The 18,639-nt window shown below is 41.0% G+C and overlaps 1 protein-coding gene across 6 annotated transcripts in view; it reads left to right on the forward strand.

Moving 5' to 3' along the window:
* PSEN1 (presenilin 1) overlaps positions 1-18,639 on the forward strand; it is a 1,663,637-nt gene that overhangs the window by 1,534,719 nt on the left and 110,279 nt on the right. For all 6 annotated transcript variants that reach the window (XM_044074674.1, XM_044074678.1, XM_044074677.1 and 3 more), the window contains one exon: positions 5,118-5,236. In XM_044074674.1, coding sequence (XP_043930609.1) covers positions 5,118-5,236 — 119 coding nt within the window. The remainder of the gene's footprint in view (positions 1-5,117; positions 5,237-18,639) is intronic.

Below are 18,639 nucleotides of genomic sequence, written 5' to 3' on the forward strand. Positions count from 1 at the left end.
AAGAAAAACACATTGGCAGACGACCTAAGCAGAAACATCATGGAGCCACACAAATGGAAACTAGATCCGTAAGTATTTGCAATGATAGCTCAAAAATGGGGACGCCCAGACATAGATCTGTTTGCAAGCCCCCACAACCACCAACTTCAAAAATTTTGCACAAGGACCTTCCATCCACTAGCTTGGAAAGTGGACGCTCTCTCATTCAGTTGGATAACATTAACAGTGTATGCCTTCCCTCCACTGCCTCTTCTAGCAAAGGTATTGTTGAAAGTCAGATTAGAGAGGCCACAAATGATTCTCGTTGCACCAGATTGGCCACGCCAACATTGGTATCCAATTTTAAGGGCCATGGCCCAGGGCCCACCATGGATTTTGCCACAAATTCCTCACCTGCTCACCCAGCGAGACAATCTGATTCTACACAGCCAGCTCAAGACTTTAAACCTGGCTGCATGGCAAATTACCTAAACAACCAGCCAACACCTTTATCCAAAGCTGTTATGGATGTCATTCTGGAGGCCAGGAGGCCCAGCACCAGGAAAACCTATTCAGACAAATGGAAAAGATTTTGCTCCTGGAACCAGGCTAAAGGCCTAAATCCCCTGGAGCCGAACATTCCTCAGATTCTACAATATTTAACTGAGATGTTACACAAAGGACTTTCCTTTTCATCTATTAAGATCCACACCTCAGCAATTTCAGCACGGATCCTCCTTTATTTTCACACCCACTCCTAAGACAGTACCTCAGAGGGGCTAAGAACTTAAGACCGCCAAGGAGAGCTCCAACACCTACTTGGGATCTCAACTTTGTCCCGGAAAAGCTTACACTGCCGCCCTTTGAAACAGCTTTTTCAACTGATTTAAAATTCCTTTCATGGAAAACTGCCCTACTACTAGCAATAACCTCAGCTAGAAGAGTCCCACAGCTACAGGCACTAATGGCAGTGGAACCTTTCCTCATTTTTCATCAAGACAGAGTTTCTCTATGAGCTAATCCTTCCTTTATGCCAAAGGTGGTATCCAGTGTGGCCCTAAACCAAACCATTCACTTGCCCACCTTCTTCCCAAATCCCCAGAACAAAGGAGAAAGACTCCTGCACTCTTTGGACATTCACAGGCAGTTACGTTACTACTTGCATAAACCTAAGGCTTTCAGAAAAACTGACCAGCTCTTTGTAGCCTATGCTACAGGATCACAAGGCAAAGCTGTCTCAAAACAGACCATTTCTAAATGGATAGGACATTGCATACGTTTCTGCTACACACATCATGGGAAACCAGTACCGGCTACCATTAGGTCCCACTCCACCAGGGCTACAGCTACATCAGCAGCCTTTCTCAGAGGAGTGCCAATCAAGGATATTCTGTAAGCTGCTACTTGGAGTTCAGTGCACACCTTCACCAAACACTATCACTTACCTTTTTACTCTAAGACTAGAGCTGGTTTTGCCACTGCAGTTTTGCAGGGCCTACTAGCCTTTTCTAACCTGTTTGACTCCACCTCCCCTCCTTAGCTTTCGGATTCAACCCAAGTGTGATGACTGCAGCAGGGTAACACGATGAACATAGTACAGTTTTGTAACTACCATAAATGTAGATGTTCGAGTGTTGACCCTGCTGCAGTCCAGGTTACCCTCCCTCCATCCCCTCTGAACTAGCTGAACTTATCTCTACCACTTTATCCTATACTACCTCTGTGGTGTATTTGCTTGTACCTAAGGGTTTTGTTTTATTTTTATATAGCCATATATATATATATATATATATATGTATATTTTACCTACCTTTTGGGGGCACCTGACATCTGGGGCAAGAAAAACCGAAGAAAATGGCGTCGGATGCCTCTTGTATACCCCTGACACACTGACGTCAGGGAAGAAGAGACAGCAACCGATGTCAGACCAAGACTTTGGAATTCAGGCCGACTGCGGGACCGCCTGACGGCAGGATAACCCAAGTGTGATGACTGCAGCAGGGTGAACACTCGAACATTTACATTTATGGTAGGTACAAAACTGTACTTTATGTACTCACCATAACATTCGATGTATGTAGTCCATCTCGCCTCACATTCTTACTTACCCCCCCCCCCTTCCCCATTCCTGGAGAATCTGGAGGTTAGATCTGGTTTCAGATCTCCCTTCATTCTTGGTTTGTTCTTCCTTTCCTTGGGTGGTGTTATGCATGGAGAATGAGTGCTGGTGTTCGCAGCAAACTAGATCTGGGGATATAGAGCAGTGCAGCATGGGATACCATCTTAGCCCAGCCAATAGAAAGACTTCGAGCTAGTAAAGTTTTGGCTGAGTCGGAGCCGACATTCTGCTCCGAACCCACGGGTAAGAATGTAAGGCGAGATGGTCTACATACATCGAACGTTATGGTGAGTACATAACTTCTTGTTACAATCAAATTACAAAACTTGCTACTGGTGCCCCGTACCAAGCCCACCACTGCCATTCCCTAAAACACCTTGGCTGGCTTTAATTCCCTTCTGTCCTAAATTATCATCAACTTTCCTTTGCCCATAATCTCTTACTATTCCCAGACAAAACTCCACCTCTGGCCAATTTACTAGAACTACAAGCTAAAACTAGACAACTTCACTCTAGCACCAAAAAAATAATTAAGGTCACCAAGACCAGCAACATAGCAAGGGACACCCTCTTCCCTAACTACGTAGGCAAAATTTGGAACACCCTACCTACTGCTATTACCTCAGAAGGCTCAAAGATTACATTTAAAAGACTCCTGAAAGAACACCTAAAGCGCACATGGATATGCACATGTTCTCCACCTGGCTGACCCCCCCCCCCAACCCTCTCCCCTTACACTTGCCCTCTGACTTCAGCTTCATCATCAAAAGAATGTGACTTCTAGCTTCCTTCCAGTTCTACCTCTAATTCTAACCCCTTAGTCAATACCCATATGTCACTGCTAGGACACTGTTATCTATCCACTACACTTTTCTCTTTACACCTCTACTCTTACTCTATAGATAAGCTACTTACCCCTCCTGCTTTTCTTACTTAACCTCTTATCCAAGTTTTCATCTCTGTGTCTTCTCCTGCTTCTATACTCCCTACTATCAAAAAACAACAGCCAGGAACCGTTAAACACAAGTTTGATCACTCTCTTTAGTGCTTTTACGTTCAATAAGTTCACTCTCATACTTTTTTAGTTTTTCATTGATATCCGTCAGTTGTGTATCCAAATTCCCTGCTGTTAAAAGCATAGATAGTTCATAGTAAGTGGCTTTAATGTCAGCTTTAATTTTAGTCTGCTTTATGAAATCACGCTGAAGCAGAATCGACACCCATTCTAGTGCACGATGATGTGCAGCTGCCAGCCATCTCTTAGAAAATTGTTTTTTCAATGCCATCAGTCATATTAAACGGGGTAGAGGGAGTTTTAAAAGCTCTCCGTCCTCTAGGAGAGATGTGTAAATCTACATACCTTTGTAAACCCAAGATATTGAAATGTGTAGCAGCTTCTTAGTGAAGCAAATGTTCCTATTTGTCCAGTAAGGCTGCCGATTCACCAGGCAGGGGAAGAACGTATACGTTCACCAACCAGCAGAAACAGATTCTCCTGTCTAGCTCTCCGTTTCTGTTCTGATTTATCCATAAAACCAAGAGGATTAGAAGTACCGTTACCATGTCCCTCATACCAGCAGAAGGACCTACACCAGACCCATCATTATGGATGACGGAATTATCCAACATATCTTCTCTAAATACTCTTGGTATATTCAGTGACGGATCACTCGTCATATGCAATGAATAATAAAACGACCAACCAAAAAGAAAAAGCTTATAGTCTTAAAACAACAGCCAGGAACAATCAGTAGCAAGTTTAATCACTCTCTTTCGTGCTTTTACTTTCAACAAGTTCACTCATACTATTTGAGCTTTTAACAGCAGGGAATTTTGTATACACAACTGGCGGATATCAATGCAAAAGTAAAAAAGTATATGAGAGTGAACTTGTTGAACGTAAAATCACTAAAGAGAGTGATCAAACTTGTTTTTGAAGGTTCCTGGCTGTTGTTTTTTGATTATAAACTTTTTCCTTTTGGTTGGTCGTTTTATTATACTCCCTACTATGTGTAATATTTGCTCTCTTTGTTGCTATACTCCCTACTGTGGCTAACTTTCTCACAAGTCAACTGTATAAAGCAAAAAAATGCAACCCCTACTAACAATTTTCACCATTATGTAATGTCTCAACCTAAAACTGTAAAAAAAATGTGTTCAGTCTATGTAAATATGTTAAATCTTAAGCTTCAGCGCTATGTTACTAGTCAATGTTAAGTTTGGTACTATATAAATTTGAATGCTTCTATATACACCTTATATTTTGCTTAAAATTAAACTGTGGAACTTTTCTCCCCGGGCCTCTGCTGAAAATAGACATGCATCCAGTCGGACTTTCCCGGTCAACAAATGTAAAATAAATAAATAACTCTAATGACTGTTATTAAAGTGTAATTCACCACCTTTTCTCCAAAAGTCACCAATTTTAGGAGGGATTAAAAGAGAAAGGGCAAAAATTTGAGTCAGGGATTCCAGGCTATAAATTCCTACCCCATATTCCATTCACAACTTAAAGATTTTTTTTAAAGACTTTCTCTGTAACTGCTTTAAAGCCAATAAAATAGCATGAACTTTCCTTGGGAATAGACAGTGATTTAAAGAAGATGTTAAGAATAATCCCAGTAACATAAACTTTCCCTGGGATGTGACACTGTTTTCTTCTGTAAATGTCCCTGCTCCTCCCTGCCCCTTCACATTTTCATTACTCTTCAGTCGTTTCCTTTTGCAAATACTATCAGTTTTGTATATAGTGTATTGCTTAAACTGATTGCTGTCCTCACTGCTTATTGTGTATAATGACTGAATGTCAACTTTCTTGCATACCTATTGTAACAAATTAGAGTGATTCTTTTTCTTTTGTATGCTTTGGGCTGAGACTCCAAAAGATCCATTGGGATCAGTGGTCTTACCTCAGTTAGAAATTAAAATAAACTCACACATCCAATGTATATGCATTTGTGCATGAAATCATGTTTCTTAAACAGAGATATCTGAGTAATTTCTATTTGTTTTGATATAGGTGGCGTGAAGCTTGGATTAGGCGACTTTATTTTTTACAGTGTTCTTGTTGGGAAGGCCTCAGCCACAGCCAGTGGAGACTGGAATACAACGTTAGCCTGTTTTGTTGCCATACTGATTGTAAGTAGTCACGGCCTGTTTGTTAGCTTCCGTTATAGACTTAGTGTCCTTAACAGCATAACTAGTGTACATTGCACATGTTAGTAAAGAACAGCTATGAAGCATTCATTATACAGAACATCTACTGTCATCCAAATGTTGATGCCTGTGTTTTATTCATTCATTGTAAATGCCAAATTGTGAAAGACACATTTATATTTCAAAGTATGGCAAAATTGTTGCATAAAGTTCTTTCCTTTAGGACTAACTAGCTTGTAGCAGCAGCATATTTCTATGCAAGTCTGAGGAAGAGGTTAGAGTATGCTGTGCTCATTTCTGACCAGAAGTGACAAATTTGCCTTCGTACATTGTCCCAGTGATGTTTTTCTGTCCATCTCAACTGTTGGTGCACTGGATCCAAAGGTGTCCGCATTCAAACTTTTGAATCCAAGACTCTGGCTCCTCCCCTACCCATAATCATTCTATGTCCTGACAGGTCTCCAGATCTTGTTTTTTGCTTGTTTGAACCAGATGTGGTCTCCAAGGCCATAGTCATGTTGTGGTGTTTCATTGACTTTTCTCACAGGTAAGTCAAGTCTTTGGCTTTCTCTAACCTATTGTAGTATTTCCCTTCTTTTTTTCTAGGTGATCAGTATTTTTTTTTACTTTATTGGTAATAGACAGTTGATAGAGTTAATATAGGCATTCTCACCTCTCTTGTTCTCCACCTTAAAAAAGGTTCTTTATACATGGATAGTACTTACTATATTTTCTTTCTTCTGCTGTAGCTGGCTTTTCTGTGTGTAGTTGGTGTGCTGCTTAAACTTGTTTTTTTTCTCAAGTGCAGTTTGTTGTTGTTTACCATTTCTTCTTATGACCTGTCCAACAAGGCGTCAGACTTTAAAAAGTGCTCCATTTGTGGCCACAAATCCCTCCTTTAAGACCCACAAACTAACTGCATGGCTCTGATGTCATCGTGTTACCCTGCTGCAGTCATCACACTTCGGTTATCCTGCCGTCAGGCGGTCCCGCAGTCGGGCAGAGTTCCAAAATCTTGGTCCGACGTCGGTTGCTGTCGCTTCCTCCCTGACGTCAGTGCGCCAGGGGTATATAGGAGGCATCCAACACCATTTTCTTCAGTCTTTCTTGCCGCGTGGTGCCCGAAGCAGAAGCAGTTTGCAAGTGCCGGTCGGCTGACACCAGAGATTTTCGAATCGAATTTCAGTCCGAAGTCTTCAATAAAGCTAAGTACCCCATTGGGGAACCTTTTCTTGCCTCAGTCCGATGTCAGAAAAAGTTAACAATTGCATTTCTTGTGGGAAGCAAATACTTCATAAGGACTTCCATTCTTATTGTATTCCTTGCCTAGGCCCAGACCACGACGTCACAGGTTGTCGGTTTTGTGCTAGGTTTAATAAACGAACTATCAAACGCCGTTTTGACTTCACACGACATTACTTTGGTAGGAAATTTAATTATATCATGCCGTCGGAGCAGCCGATGACCAGCATGCATAAAAAAACGCAAGGATAAGGACAGGCAGCCTAGAACCAAGCCAGACTCCGAGGCCTCTGCTGGGCCTGTCACCGGTTCTCCGGTTTTCAGTGAGGAGCCTACGCAGCCCCTAATGACCGTGGAAATGGAACCCCAGACAGCTTCGGATTCTCAAGCGGAGTGAACTAGGCCGTCGCAACCATCTTCATTAGGCCCTTCCGACACTGGAGCAGAAGGTGATCCCGGTGCAGTAGAAATGCCTTCGGTTTCAGAAGGTGTCTTCAAACAGACTACACTCACCATTAAATCTTATGCTAAGCTAAAAACTCCATTAAAACCAAAAAAGACTGTACATCAGTCTCCTGTTCAAGGGCCCATGCCTAAGAAACAGATGTTTAAGATGGCTGAAGATTTGATTTCCCTAATCAGGGGTTCCCATCCCCCTCCTGATAAAAGGCCACGACAAGAGGAGGAGGACTATGCTTCTTCTGACCAAGTTTCTATTTCCTCAGATTCTTCTGAGGAACAGGATTACACTTTTCCCCCTTATGAAGATTCTTATGCTGAAGACTTTATTCCCTCAGCATCTCCCCCTAAAGACTACTCCTTTGGGGAAACTTTACATACCATGAGGGAACATTTCCACTGGGAAGGCCAGGACTACTATGATTCTAAGAAAAGGCTCTGAGAGTTTCTTTTACTACCCCAGCACAGACCACTTGCTATCCCTCCAGTTTTAGATATTGTGGATGATGTTTACTTAGAGTCTATTCTAAATCCAGACTCCCTACCTCCTGCTCCAGCCAAACAAGACAGATACTACAGAGTACCTGACGCACACAAATTCCTTTATAAAAGCCCTCTGGCTGACCCAGAAACAATTTCCCAGAGTCCCAAAGGGGCTAAAGCTACTATGGCTAAAAATCCTGTACCCTCTGAAAGGGATTCCAGAGCTTTAGATAGATGGGTAAAGAAGATATACACCTCAGCTACTCTGGCTATGAGAGCATTAAATTGTCAGTTTCACATGCTGAAATATCAGCAATTCTTATGTCTCATTTAAAACAAAAACTGAGCACACATTCTGAACAGGCTGAATTCAAGGAAATGCAGGATCTGTTGCATGCAGCTGAACAGGTGGGCAAACATACTTTACAATGTGGATTTGATTCATTGGAAGCTTCCTGTAGAGCAGCTGTTACTGGGTCTGTCATACGCAGACATGCTTGGTTAAAAGAACAAACCCTACCTGATCATGTTGAAGAAAAATTATTGGATGCGCCTTTACAGCAGGATGTCTTATTCGGTGTCAAAGCAGAAGAGGTTTTAAAGAAAATGGAGGATAAGGCAAAGTCTATGCAGATGGTCAAGGATTTTTTACAGGTACAATCCCCTCGTTTCAGCAGAAATTGGCCAACAAAAAAACTGGTCCTTTCCAGCTTCTGACAGACCACAGAGGGGCAAATACAGATGCCCAAGGGGCAGAGGTCAGTCACAAGGCCCTTACAAACCTCGCCAATGGGGTGCCACAACCCAGAAAGGAGGTGAAGACAGGCCCCAAGCTAGCAGAAGACAAACACAATGACTCAGCCCTCCAACTACCGAGCAAATCTCTCTTGGCAGCTCCCTTGGGAGGAAAATTAGCACTTTTTGTAGACAACTGGCACATCATCACAAAAGTCAAATGGTCCTAAACATTGTCTCACAAGGATACAGATTCCACTTTCATACCTTGCCAAGGATAAAAGGAATGCCAAACCTGCCTCCAAATCAATGGACAGAGGCAAAAAAACAAATTACAGCTCTCATGGACATGAGCCATTCAGTAGGTACCAACACAGGAGTAAGGAAAAGGATTTTACTCAAGACTCTTTCTAGTCCCCAGAAAGGACAAAGCATGGAGACCCATTCTGGATCTTTCAATTCTGAACACCTGTCTGCAAGTACCAAAATTCAAGATGCTAACACTGCAGCAGCTTCTTCCCATGCTGGGCAAGAAGGCTTGACTAGTAACGTTGGATCTCAAGGAGGCATACCTGCATGTCCCTATCAGACAAAATTGCAGAAGATACCTCCGCTTCATTGCAGGTTCAATCCATTATCAATTCTCTGCACTGCCCTTTGGCTTATCTACTGCGCCCAGGGTCTTCAAAAAATGCCTGGCACCAGTAATTGCATACTGCAGACAAAGAGGAATTCAAATATACCCATACCTGGACGACTGTCTTATTCAAGCAGAAAGCAAGGACATTCTTTTAAAACATCTGGCATTTGTCAAACACCTTCTAAGTTGCCTAGGGTACACAGTAAACGAAAAGAAATCAAAACTAGTGCCCTCACAAAACATAATATTCCTGGGTGCCAGCTTGAATACAATGGCCCAGATGGCTTATCTCACGCCAGACAAGCAACAACAGCTGACTCAATACTTCAAAATAATGGCAACAAAGACCCAACTCCCTGCAAGAAAAATTCTGCAGGCCTTGGGATTCATGGCATCTTGCATACTACTAATACCATTTGCAAAACTGCATATGAGGAAATTACAATGGTACCTGAAAAGCGTATGGACTCAGCACAGCCACAGCTTGGAAACAATGATACCACTCATTCCCTGCCTTCAACAGGAGTTTCTATGGTGGGCACAGGCATGTCACCTCAACAAGGGTCAGCCTTTCACATTACCTACAGCCAGGCAAACTATGACAACAGATGCATCGGACTGTGCCTGGGGAGCACACATGGCAGGACAGTGCATTCAGGGCAAATGGACTACAAATCAGACACCTGCATATCAATCAAAAAGAAATGCTAGCAGTGCAGAATGCCCTAACAGCTTTCAAGGACCTCTTACACCCAGGACAACTAATAATAAAGACGGACAATACCACAGTAATGTGGTACATCAACAAGCAAGGGGCACACATTACTACCCTCTATGAAGGCAAGCAATGACCTTGTGGAACACAGCACTGTCTTACCAAGTTCAACTACAAGCACAATTCCTGCCAGGAATGAAAAACACATTGGCAGATGACCTAAGCAGAAACATCATGGATTCCCACGAGTGGAAACTGGATCCACAAGTATTTGCAATGATAGCTCAAAAATGGGGATGCCCAGACATAGATCTGTTTGCCAACCCCCAAAACTACCAACTTCAAAAATTTTGTACAAGGACATTCCACCCACAAGCTTTGAAAGTGGACGCCCTCTCATTCAGTTGGAAAACATTAACAGTGTATGCCTTTCCTCCACTGCCTCTTCTAGCAAAGGTGCTGCTGAAAGTCAGATTAGAGAGGCCACAAATGATACTCATTGCACCAGACTGGCCATGCCAGCACTGGTATCCAATTCTAAAGAACATGGCCCACGGCCCACCATGGATTTTACCACAAATTCCTCACCTGCTCACCCAGCGAGACAATCAAATTCTACACAGCCAGCTCAAGACTGTAAACCTAGCTGCATGGCAAATTACCTAAACAATCAACCAACACCTCTATCCAAAGCTGTTATGGATGTCATTCTGGAGGCCAGGAGGCCCAGCACCAGGAAAACCTGTTCAGACAAATGGAAAAGATTTTGCGCCTGGAACCAGACTAAAGGCCAAAATCCCCTTGATCCAAACATTCCTCAGATTCTACAATATTTAACTGAGATGTTGCACAAAGGACTTTCCTTTTCATCTATTAAGATCCACGCCTCAGCAATTTCAGCTCATTACAACACGGATCCTACTTTATTTTCACATCCACACCTAAGACAGTACCTCAGAGGGGCTAAGAACATAAGACCGCCCAGGAGAGCACCAACACCTACTTGGTATCTCAACTTTGTTCTGGAAAAACTTACACTGCCGCCCTTTGAACCAGCGTTTTCAGCTGATTTAAAGTTTCTTTCATGGAAAACTGCCCTGCTGCTAGCAATAACTTCAGCTAGAAGAGTCTCAGAGCTATAGGCACTAATGGCAGTGGAGCCTTTCCTCATTTTTCATCAAGACAGAGTCTCTCTGCAAACTAACCCTTCCTTTATGCCAAAGGTGGTATCAAGTGTGGCCCTAAACCAAACCATTCATTTGCTCACCTTTTTTCCAAATCCCCAGAACAAAGGAGAAAGACTCCTGCACTTTTTGGACATTCACAGACAATTACGTTACTACTTGGATAAAACTAAGGCTCTCAGAAACTCTGACCAGCTCTTTGTAGCCTATGCTGCAGGATCGCAAGGAAAAGCTATCTCAAAACAGACCATTTCAAAATGGATAGGACAATAGCATACATTTCTGCTACACGCATCATGTGAAACCGGTACCTGCTAGCATTATGCCCCACTCCACCAGGGCTACAGCTACATCAGCAGCCTTTCTCAGGGGGGTGCCAACCAAGGATATTCTGGAAGCTGCAACTTGGAGTTCAGTGCACACCTTCACCAAACACTATCACTTACCTCTATATTCTAAGACTAGAGCTGGCTTTGCCACTGCAGTTTTGCAGGGCCTACTAGCCTCTTCTAACCCTGTTTAACTCCACCACGCATCCTTAGCTTTGGGATTCAACCCAAGTGTGATGACTGCAGCAGGGTAACATGATGAACATAGTACAGTTTTGTACCTACCATAAATGTAGATGTTCGAGTGTTCACCCTGCTGCAGTCCAGGTTACTTTCCCTCCATCCCCTCTGAACTAGCTGGACTTATCCATACCTTTCTATCCTATACAACCTCTGTGGTATATTTGCTTGTGACTGAAAGTATTGTTTTATTTTTACTTGTATATTTTTATATAGCAATAAGTATTGCCTACCTATTGGGGGCACCTGACATCTGGGGCAAGAAAAACTGAAGAAAATGGCGTCGGATGCCTCCTATATACCCCTGGCGCACTGACGTCGGGGAGGAAGCGACAGCAACCGATGCCGGACCAAGACTTTGGAACTCTGGCTGACTGCGGGACCGCCTGACGGCAGGATAACCCAAGTGTGATGACTGCAGCAGGGTGAACACTCGAACATCTACATTTATGGTAGGTACAAAACTGTACTCTTCCTGTGTTCAAACAAAACTTATCAGAGAGGAACCCCCCACTTTAATTTCCCCTCCAATTCTTTATGTATCCTCCTAATTAACCTTATTTTGTCAGGGAATGCAAATGCTTCCATTGCCCCACTCGTAAAATCCCAGCTTACTTTGTTGAATGCTTTCTCTGCATCAAGACTTGCCAACAGCAGTGGTATTTTCTTGCATTCTGCTTGCCTGTGGATCATCATTGTTCTGTTCATGTTGTTAAACATTTGCCTTCCTTCCAAAAAAAAAAAAAGGCATTGATTTGTATCTATTAATTTTGGCATCACCTTTGCCATTCTTTTTGCCATTATAGACATAAGCACTTTGTAAATCATTGTATAGAATCAAAATGGGCTTATATGAAGCTGGATTGATCTGATGGGTCTTTACCTTCTGTAGGCATTGTAGGCACAGCAGCTTTCTTCCAGAATGTTGGTACTGCTTCTACTTTTAAACCTTCCAGAAATTTTGCTTTTGTCCCTCTTAGCTTCAAAACTTCTACAGGAATACCATCTATTCCTGGAGAAGTTCCAGTAGATTGCTAATACATCACCTTTTTTATCTCATTTCCTCCTATCCTGTTAGTAATTTAGCCTCATCTACGTGTAACCTTGGCATATTTAATTCCTCTATAAACATTTCTGTTTGTACTTTTTCTTCATTTCCCCGTTTCTCTGCTTTATACAGATTTTCATAAAATTGAAGAAATACACTGGATATAAAAAGGTTACACACCCCTGTTAAAATGCCAGGTTTTTGTGATCTAAAAAAAATAAACCACAATAAATCATTTCAAAACTTTTCACACCTTTAATGTGAAGTATAACCTGTACAATTCAATTGAAAAACAAACAAATCTGTTAGGGGAAAAATATAAAAAATAAAAAAACATACAGTAAACTGGTTGCCTAAGTGTGCACACCCTTAAACTAATACTTGAAGCAGCTTTTGGTTTAATTACAGCATTCAGTCTTCTTGGGTACACACCTGCCATCAGTTAAAGAGACTCTGATTAACCCCAAATAAAGTTCAGCTGTCCAAGTAGCATTTTTCCAGACATTTACTCAGTTGTCTGCTACAGCAAAAGCCATGGTTCGCAGAGAGCTTACAAAGCATCAAAGGAATCTCATTGTTGAAAGGTGTCAGTCAGGACAAGGGTACAAACAAATTTACACAACTTTGGATATGCCATGGAAGACAGTGAAGGCAGTCATTAAAAAGTGGAGAAAATATGGGACAACAGTGGCGTTGCAAAGAACTGGACATGCCTCCAAAATTGATGAAAAGACAAGACAAAAACTGGTCAGGGAGTCTGCCAAGAGACCTACAGCAACACTGAAAGAGCTGCAGGAATTTCTGGCAATTACTGGTTGTGTACTAAATGTAACAACAATCTCCCGTATTCTCCATATGTCTGGGCTATGGGGCAAGGTTGCAAGACAGAAGCCTTTTCTTGCACAGAAAAACATCCAGGCCCGGCTAAAATTTGTAGAACAGTATATCATGTCTCCCAAAAGCATGTGGGAACATGTGTTATGGTCTGACGAGACCAAGGTTGAACTTTTTGGGCACAATTCCAAAAGGTAAGTTTGGCACAAAAACAACACTTAGCATCACCAAAAGAATACCATCCCTGTGTTGTGGCATGGTGGTGGCAGTATCATGCTTTGGGGTTGCTTTTCTTCAGCTGAAACTGGGGCTTTAGTCAAGGTGGAGGAAATTTTGAACAGCTCCAAATACTGGTCACTTTTGGCCCAAAACCTTCAGGCGTCTGCTAGAAAGTTGAAGAGAAATTTCACCTTTCAACAGGACAATGACCCCAAGCATACATCCAAATCAACAAAAGAATGGCTTCACCAGAAGAAAATTAAAGTTTTGGAATGGCCCAGCCGTAGCCCAGACCTAAATCCAATAGAAAATCTGTGGGGTGACCTGAAGTGGGCTGTGCACAAGAGATGCCCTCGCAATCTGACGAGATTTGGAGCGCTTTTGCAAGGAAAAGTGGGCAACGATTGCCAAGTCAAGATGTGCCATGCTGATAGACTCCTACCCAAGAAGACTAAATGCTGTAATTGTATCAAAAGGTGCTTTAACAAAGTATTAGTGTAAGGGTGTGCACACTTATGCAGCCAGATTTATTGTATGTTTTTTATTTTTTTATATTTTTCCCCTAACAGATTTGTTTTTCAATTGAATTGTACAGATTATAGGTCACATTAAAGGTGAGAATAGTTTTGAAAAGATTTATTGTGGTCTCATTTTTTATATCACAAAAACCTGGCATTTTAACAGGGGTGTGTAAACTTTTTATATACACTGTATTTCTAATATACAGGACTCTGTTTTTTTCCCCTTTTTATAGGCTCCCTAAGTTTGGCAACAGCCCTTTTTGCTGCTGTTGCCTGAGCCATTGTGCCAAAAGCTTTTGTGCTCCAGATTTATCATCAAAAAGCAATTGTTTAACAGCAGTCTTTCTAAACTCATGCATATTATCAAGGTAGTCCCTTATTTTCACTTTAGCATTCTGCAGTTGCACCTTCTCTTGTTTTAGGAGATTCCACTTATTCTGCAATGTTTTAACCTTTGTCAGTCCCTCTAAGTAATTCTTGTTACTTTTTAAACTTTTCTCTTTCTTTTTCTTTTATTTCTACCCTATTTTTAAACTCCAATTTGATTTTATTCCACTCCCTAGCTATATTTTCTGAAGAAATTTCTACTTTCTCTAATAATTCCCAATTAATTTCTACTACCCATTCCTTAAATTCCCCTGTTTAACAGTAGGCGGGGAAGTGCCAGTGTTTATTTTTATTTCATTACTCTGCATCTTTATTTTAGTTATTGTTGGCGCCTGATCTGAAATAGTTATTTTATGAGTATGAAAACTTTCAGTTAAATGCACATATTCCTGTGAAATTTAATTTGTCTAGCCTAGTCCAGTTTTTGTACTGTAGGGAATAATACGTACATTATGCCCTAGCTCCTATTACTGAATTCCCATCTTCCGTACTAAATATTTTCATAAATGTCTTCAAAAATCTACCCTCTTTTGTTATATTTTCCCTTCTAGGTCCCCATAGATACATCGTTACTCTTGCTAAACAAATTCCCATATCCACCTGTAAGCAATAGTTCATGCTGAAAGCCGATTATTTCTCCCAGAAATTTAAGTCCCATTGTAGCAATTTTAGATGGAATACAAATACATGCCAATGTAATCTTCCTCCCTTGCCAGTAATCCCTTACTACTACAAATCTATTTTTATCTTTTTTTCCCTCTTCTATCACTATTGGAGCTCCTCTAGCAATTAATGTAAGTACTCCACTTTTCCTTTGTCACAGATTTTCTTGTGAATAACCACCCTGAAATCTTTTCTTTATCAAATTCACATACTCAGTTCTTTCCAAATGTGTCTCCTGTAGCATAGCTATTTGTGCTTTGCATTTTTTAATATAGTTCACTACTCTATCTTTTTTGCATATACTTGAGACCATTCACATTCAAAGATGATAGAGACAGTGTGACATTATGATAGGAAGTTATCATTCTCACCTGTTTTATATATATATATATATATATATATATATATATATATATATATATATACAGCTTTTTTTTTTAATTTCAAGTTTCAGCTTTTGTGTTACATGCATACACTAATGTTTGACAGGATAATCTTTTGTACAGTTGTTTCTTGTCATATCCAAAAAGCATTTGCCCCCTTCCTGATTTCTTATTTTGCACTTTTGTCACACTTAAATGTTTCAGATCATCAAATAAATGTAAATACTAGACAAAGATAACCTAAGTAAACACAAAATGCAGTTTTTAAGTGATGTTTTTATTTTGTTAAGGGAAAAAAACTTCAAACCTACATGGCCCTATGTGAAAAATTAATTACCCCCTAAACCTAATAACTGGTTGTGCCACCCTTAGCAGCAACAGCTGCAATCAAGCGTTTGTGATAACTGGTAATGAGTCTTTCACATCACTGTTGGGAATTTTGGCCCACTCTTCTTTGCAGAATTGTTTTAATTCAGCCATATTAGAGGGTTTCCGAGCATGAACCGCCTTTTTAAGGTCATGCCACACATCTCAATTGGATTCAAGTCCATTGTCTCATTTTGTTTTTTTTTTAAGCCATTCAGAGGTGGACTTGCTTTTGTGTTTAGGATCATTGTCCTGCTGCAGAACCCGTGTGTGCTTCAGCTTGAGGTCACGAACTGATGGCCGGACATTCTCCTTCAGGATTTTTTGGTTGAGAGCAGAATTCATGGTGCCATCAATCACACCAAGTCGTTCAGGTCCAGAAGCAACAAAGCAGCCCCAGACCATCACACTACCACCACCATGTTTGACTGTTGGCATGATGTTCTTTTTCTGAAATGCTGTGTTACTTTTACGCCAGATGCAATGGGACGCACACCTCCCAAAAAGTTCAACTTTGTTTAGTCAGTCCACAGAATATTTTCCCAAAAGTCTTGGGGATCATCAAGATGTTTTTTGGCAAAAGTGAGGTGAGCCTTTATACTCTTTTTGGTCAGCAGTGGTTTTCGCCTTGGAATTCTGCGATGCATGCCATTTTTACACAGTCTCTCTCTTATGGTTGAGTTGTGAACACTGACCTTAACTGAGGCAAGTGAGGTCTGCAGTTCTTTAGATGTTTGGGTTCTTTTGTGACCTCTTGGATGAGTCATTGCTGCGCTCTTGGGGTAATTTTTGTAGGCTGGCCATTCCTGGGAAGGTTCAGCACTGTTCCATGTTTTCTCCATTTGTGGATAATGGCTCTCACCATGATTCGCTGGAGTCCCAAAGCTTTAGAAATGGCTTTGTAACCTTTTCCTCACTGATAGATGTCAGTTACTTAGTTTCTTATCTCTTCCGGAATTTCTATAGATCGCGCCATGATGTTTTCCTTTTTGCAATCTTTTGGCCTACTTCAGTTTGCCTGACAGGTTCTGTTTAAGTGATCTCTTGATTCAACAGGTCTGGCAGTAATCAGGCCTGGGTGTGGTTAGTGAAATTGAACTCAGCTTTCCCAAAAATGTGATTAACCACAGTTACTTCATGATTTAACAAGGGGGACAATTACTTTTTCACATAGGGCCATGTAGGTTTGAATATTTTTTTCTTTAATAAATAAAATCATCACTTAAAAACTGCATTTTGTATTTACTTGGGTTATCTTTGTCTAATATTTAAATTTGTTTGATGATCTGAAACATTTAAGTGTAACAAACATGCAAAAAATAAGAAATCAGGAAGGGGCAAATACTTTTTTATTGCACTGTATTTTACATCTTGTAAGACTTGTTTTTTTAAATGAAAATCCTGAAACCAAAAAAAAAAAAAACCCAACACACACCGAGAACATCCCCTTAATTTATAACTTAATGCAAACACACAAAACTGTGTGCTTCTTCAAATAATGAAGTTTAACTCTCCTAAGCTATAATGAATGTTATCCATGCTAAGACGCATGGTACAGCATGTGCTTCTACTTACACTAATTGCTGTTTTTGTCTTATCTTTATTACTCTCCCAGATGTAGAAAACAACTTCAGTGCTTACAGAAAACATTATTTTAGCCATTGAAAGAAAAAAAACTATTCTGTTTTTATTGCCCATATAAGCTTTTTTCTATAGAAATGTGAGAACCAGATGCACAGTTGCCTTGAGCTACAGGCTTCTCATGTTGCACTGTGAACATTTATTTACTAAAGAAACACTTTTCATTACATTCAATGTTCTTTTATTTACTTGCTTCCACTTAAAAAACATATTGTTAGATCAAGCCAAGGGCCTTATCTCAGTCATTCCTCTTTGCAAAAGTGAGAAAAAAGCATATCAGATTTACTTATGTCATGTCCTTTGCCTAGGCTTTCTTCTATTTTTACACTGCAGTGTCTATATTTCTTAAAATTGACCAAGAAGAAAGAAGGAAAAAGCATCTGTTCACTTTAGTATCCGAATTGCACACACAAAGTAACTGAAAAAGCTTTACCATATAGTATGCAGTATATGTAACACTGTTAAGCACAAACATTGTTTTTCTTACAGTTGCTTCCTTCCTTCCTCTTCCCCCATCCTTAATGATGTTCTTCATGTTTCACTGTTGTAGTCATCATCTGTGGGTTATCCCTGCTGTGGTAGCCCTCCGCTGGCCCGAATACCAGAGTCAATTTTTTTTGCGTTGGCTGCCATTGCCTGTAGTCTGTCAGGTCATCAGTGCTGTAAAGCAAGGCAGCCAATGTCATTACATCAGTCTTTCTTGCCATAGAGCCCGTTGCAGAAGCAGTTTGCATGAGTGCTGGTCGGTCGCTACCAGAAGTTGAGTTTCAGCTGAAAACGTCTAAAGCTAAGTACCTCGTTGGCGATCCTTTTTTCTTGCACTAACCGATGTCCGAAAAAGTTAACAATTGTCTTGTTGATGGAAAGCAGATCCTACACAGTGACTTCCATTCTTACTGCATCACTTGTTTAGGCCCAGACCACAATGTCCCCACGTTCCCGGTTCTGTGCCCCCTTTAATGAGAGAACCATTCGCCATAGAGCTCTTATTGTAAACGGTTATTTTCGTGTTCCGTCTTCGCATTCCGATATGGCATCTGTCAGCCAACAATCTGTGGACATTCCGAAAAAAATTAGAAATAAAGATAGAGACAGACCACACAAGGCTAAGCCTTCTGACAACACTACTGCTAAGCAGGTCGTCAGTTCTCCGGAATTCAATGAGGCGCTTTTGCAGCTCCTGATGCCCAATTCGATATCTACGCAGGCCTCTACTGAGACCCCTTTGCAGTCCAGTGTCCTGCAGAAATCTTCATCTTCCGAGCCTTTGGCTGTGTCTGCCTCGATTGGGTCCGG

This window comes from Protopterus annectens, chromosome 6.part0 (assembly GCF_019279795.1).
Source record: "Protopterus annectens isolate FY-2018-M chromosome 6.part0, PAN1.0, whole genome shotgun sequence".
Lineage (NCBI taxonomy): Eukaryota > Metazoa > Chordata > Ceratodontiformes > Protopteridae > Protopterus > Protopterus annectens.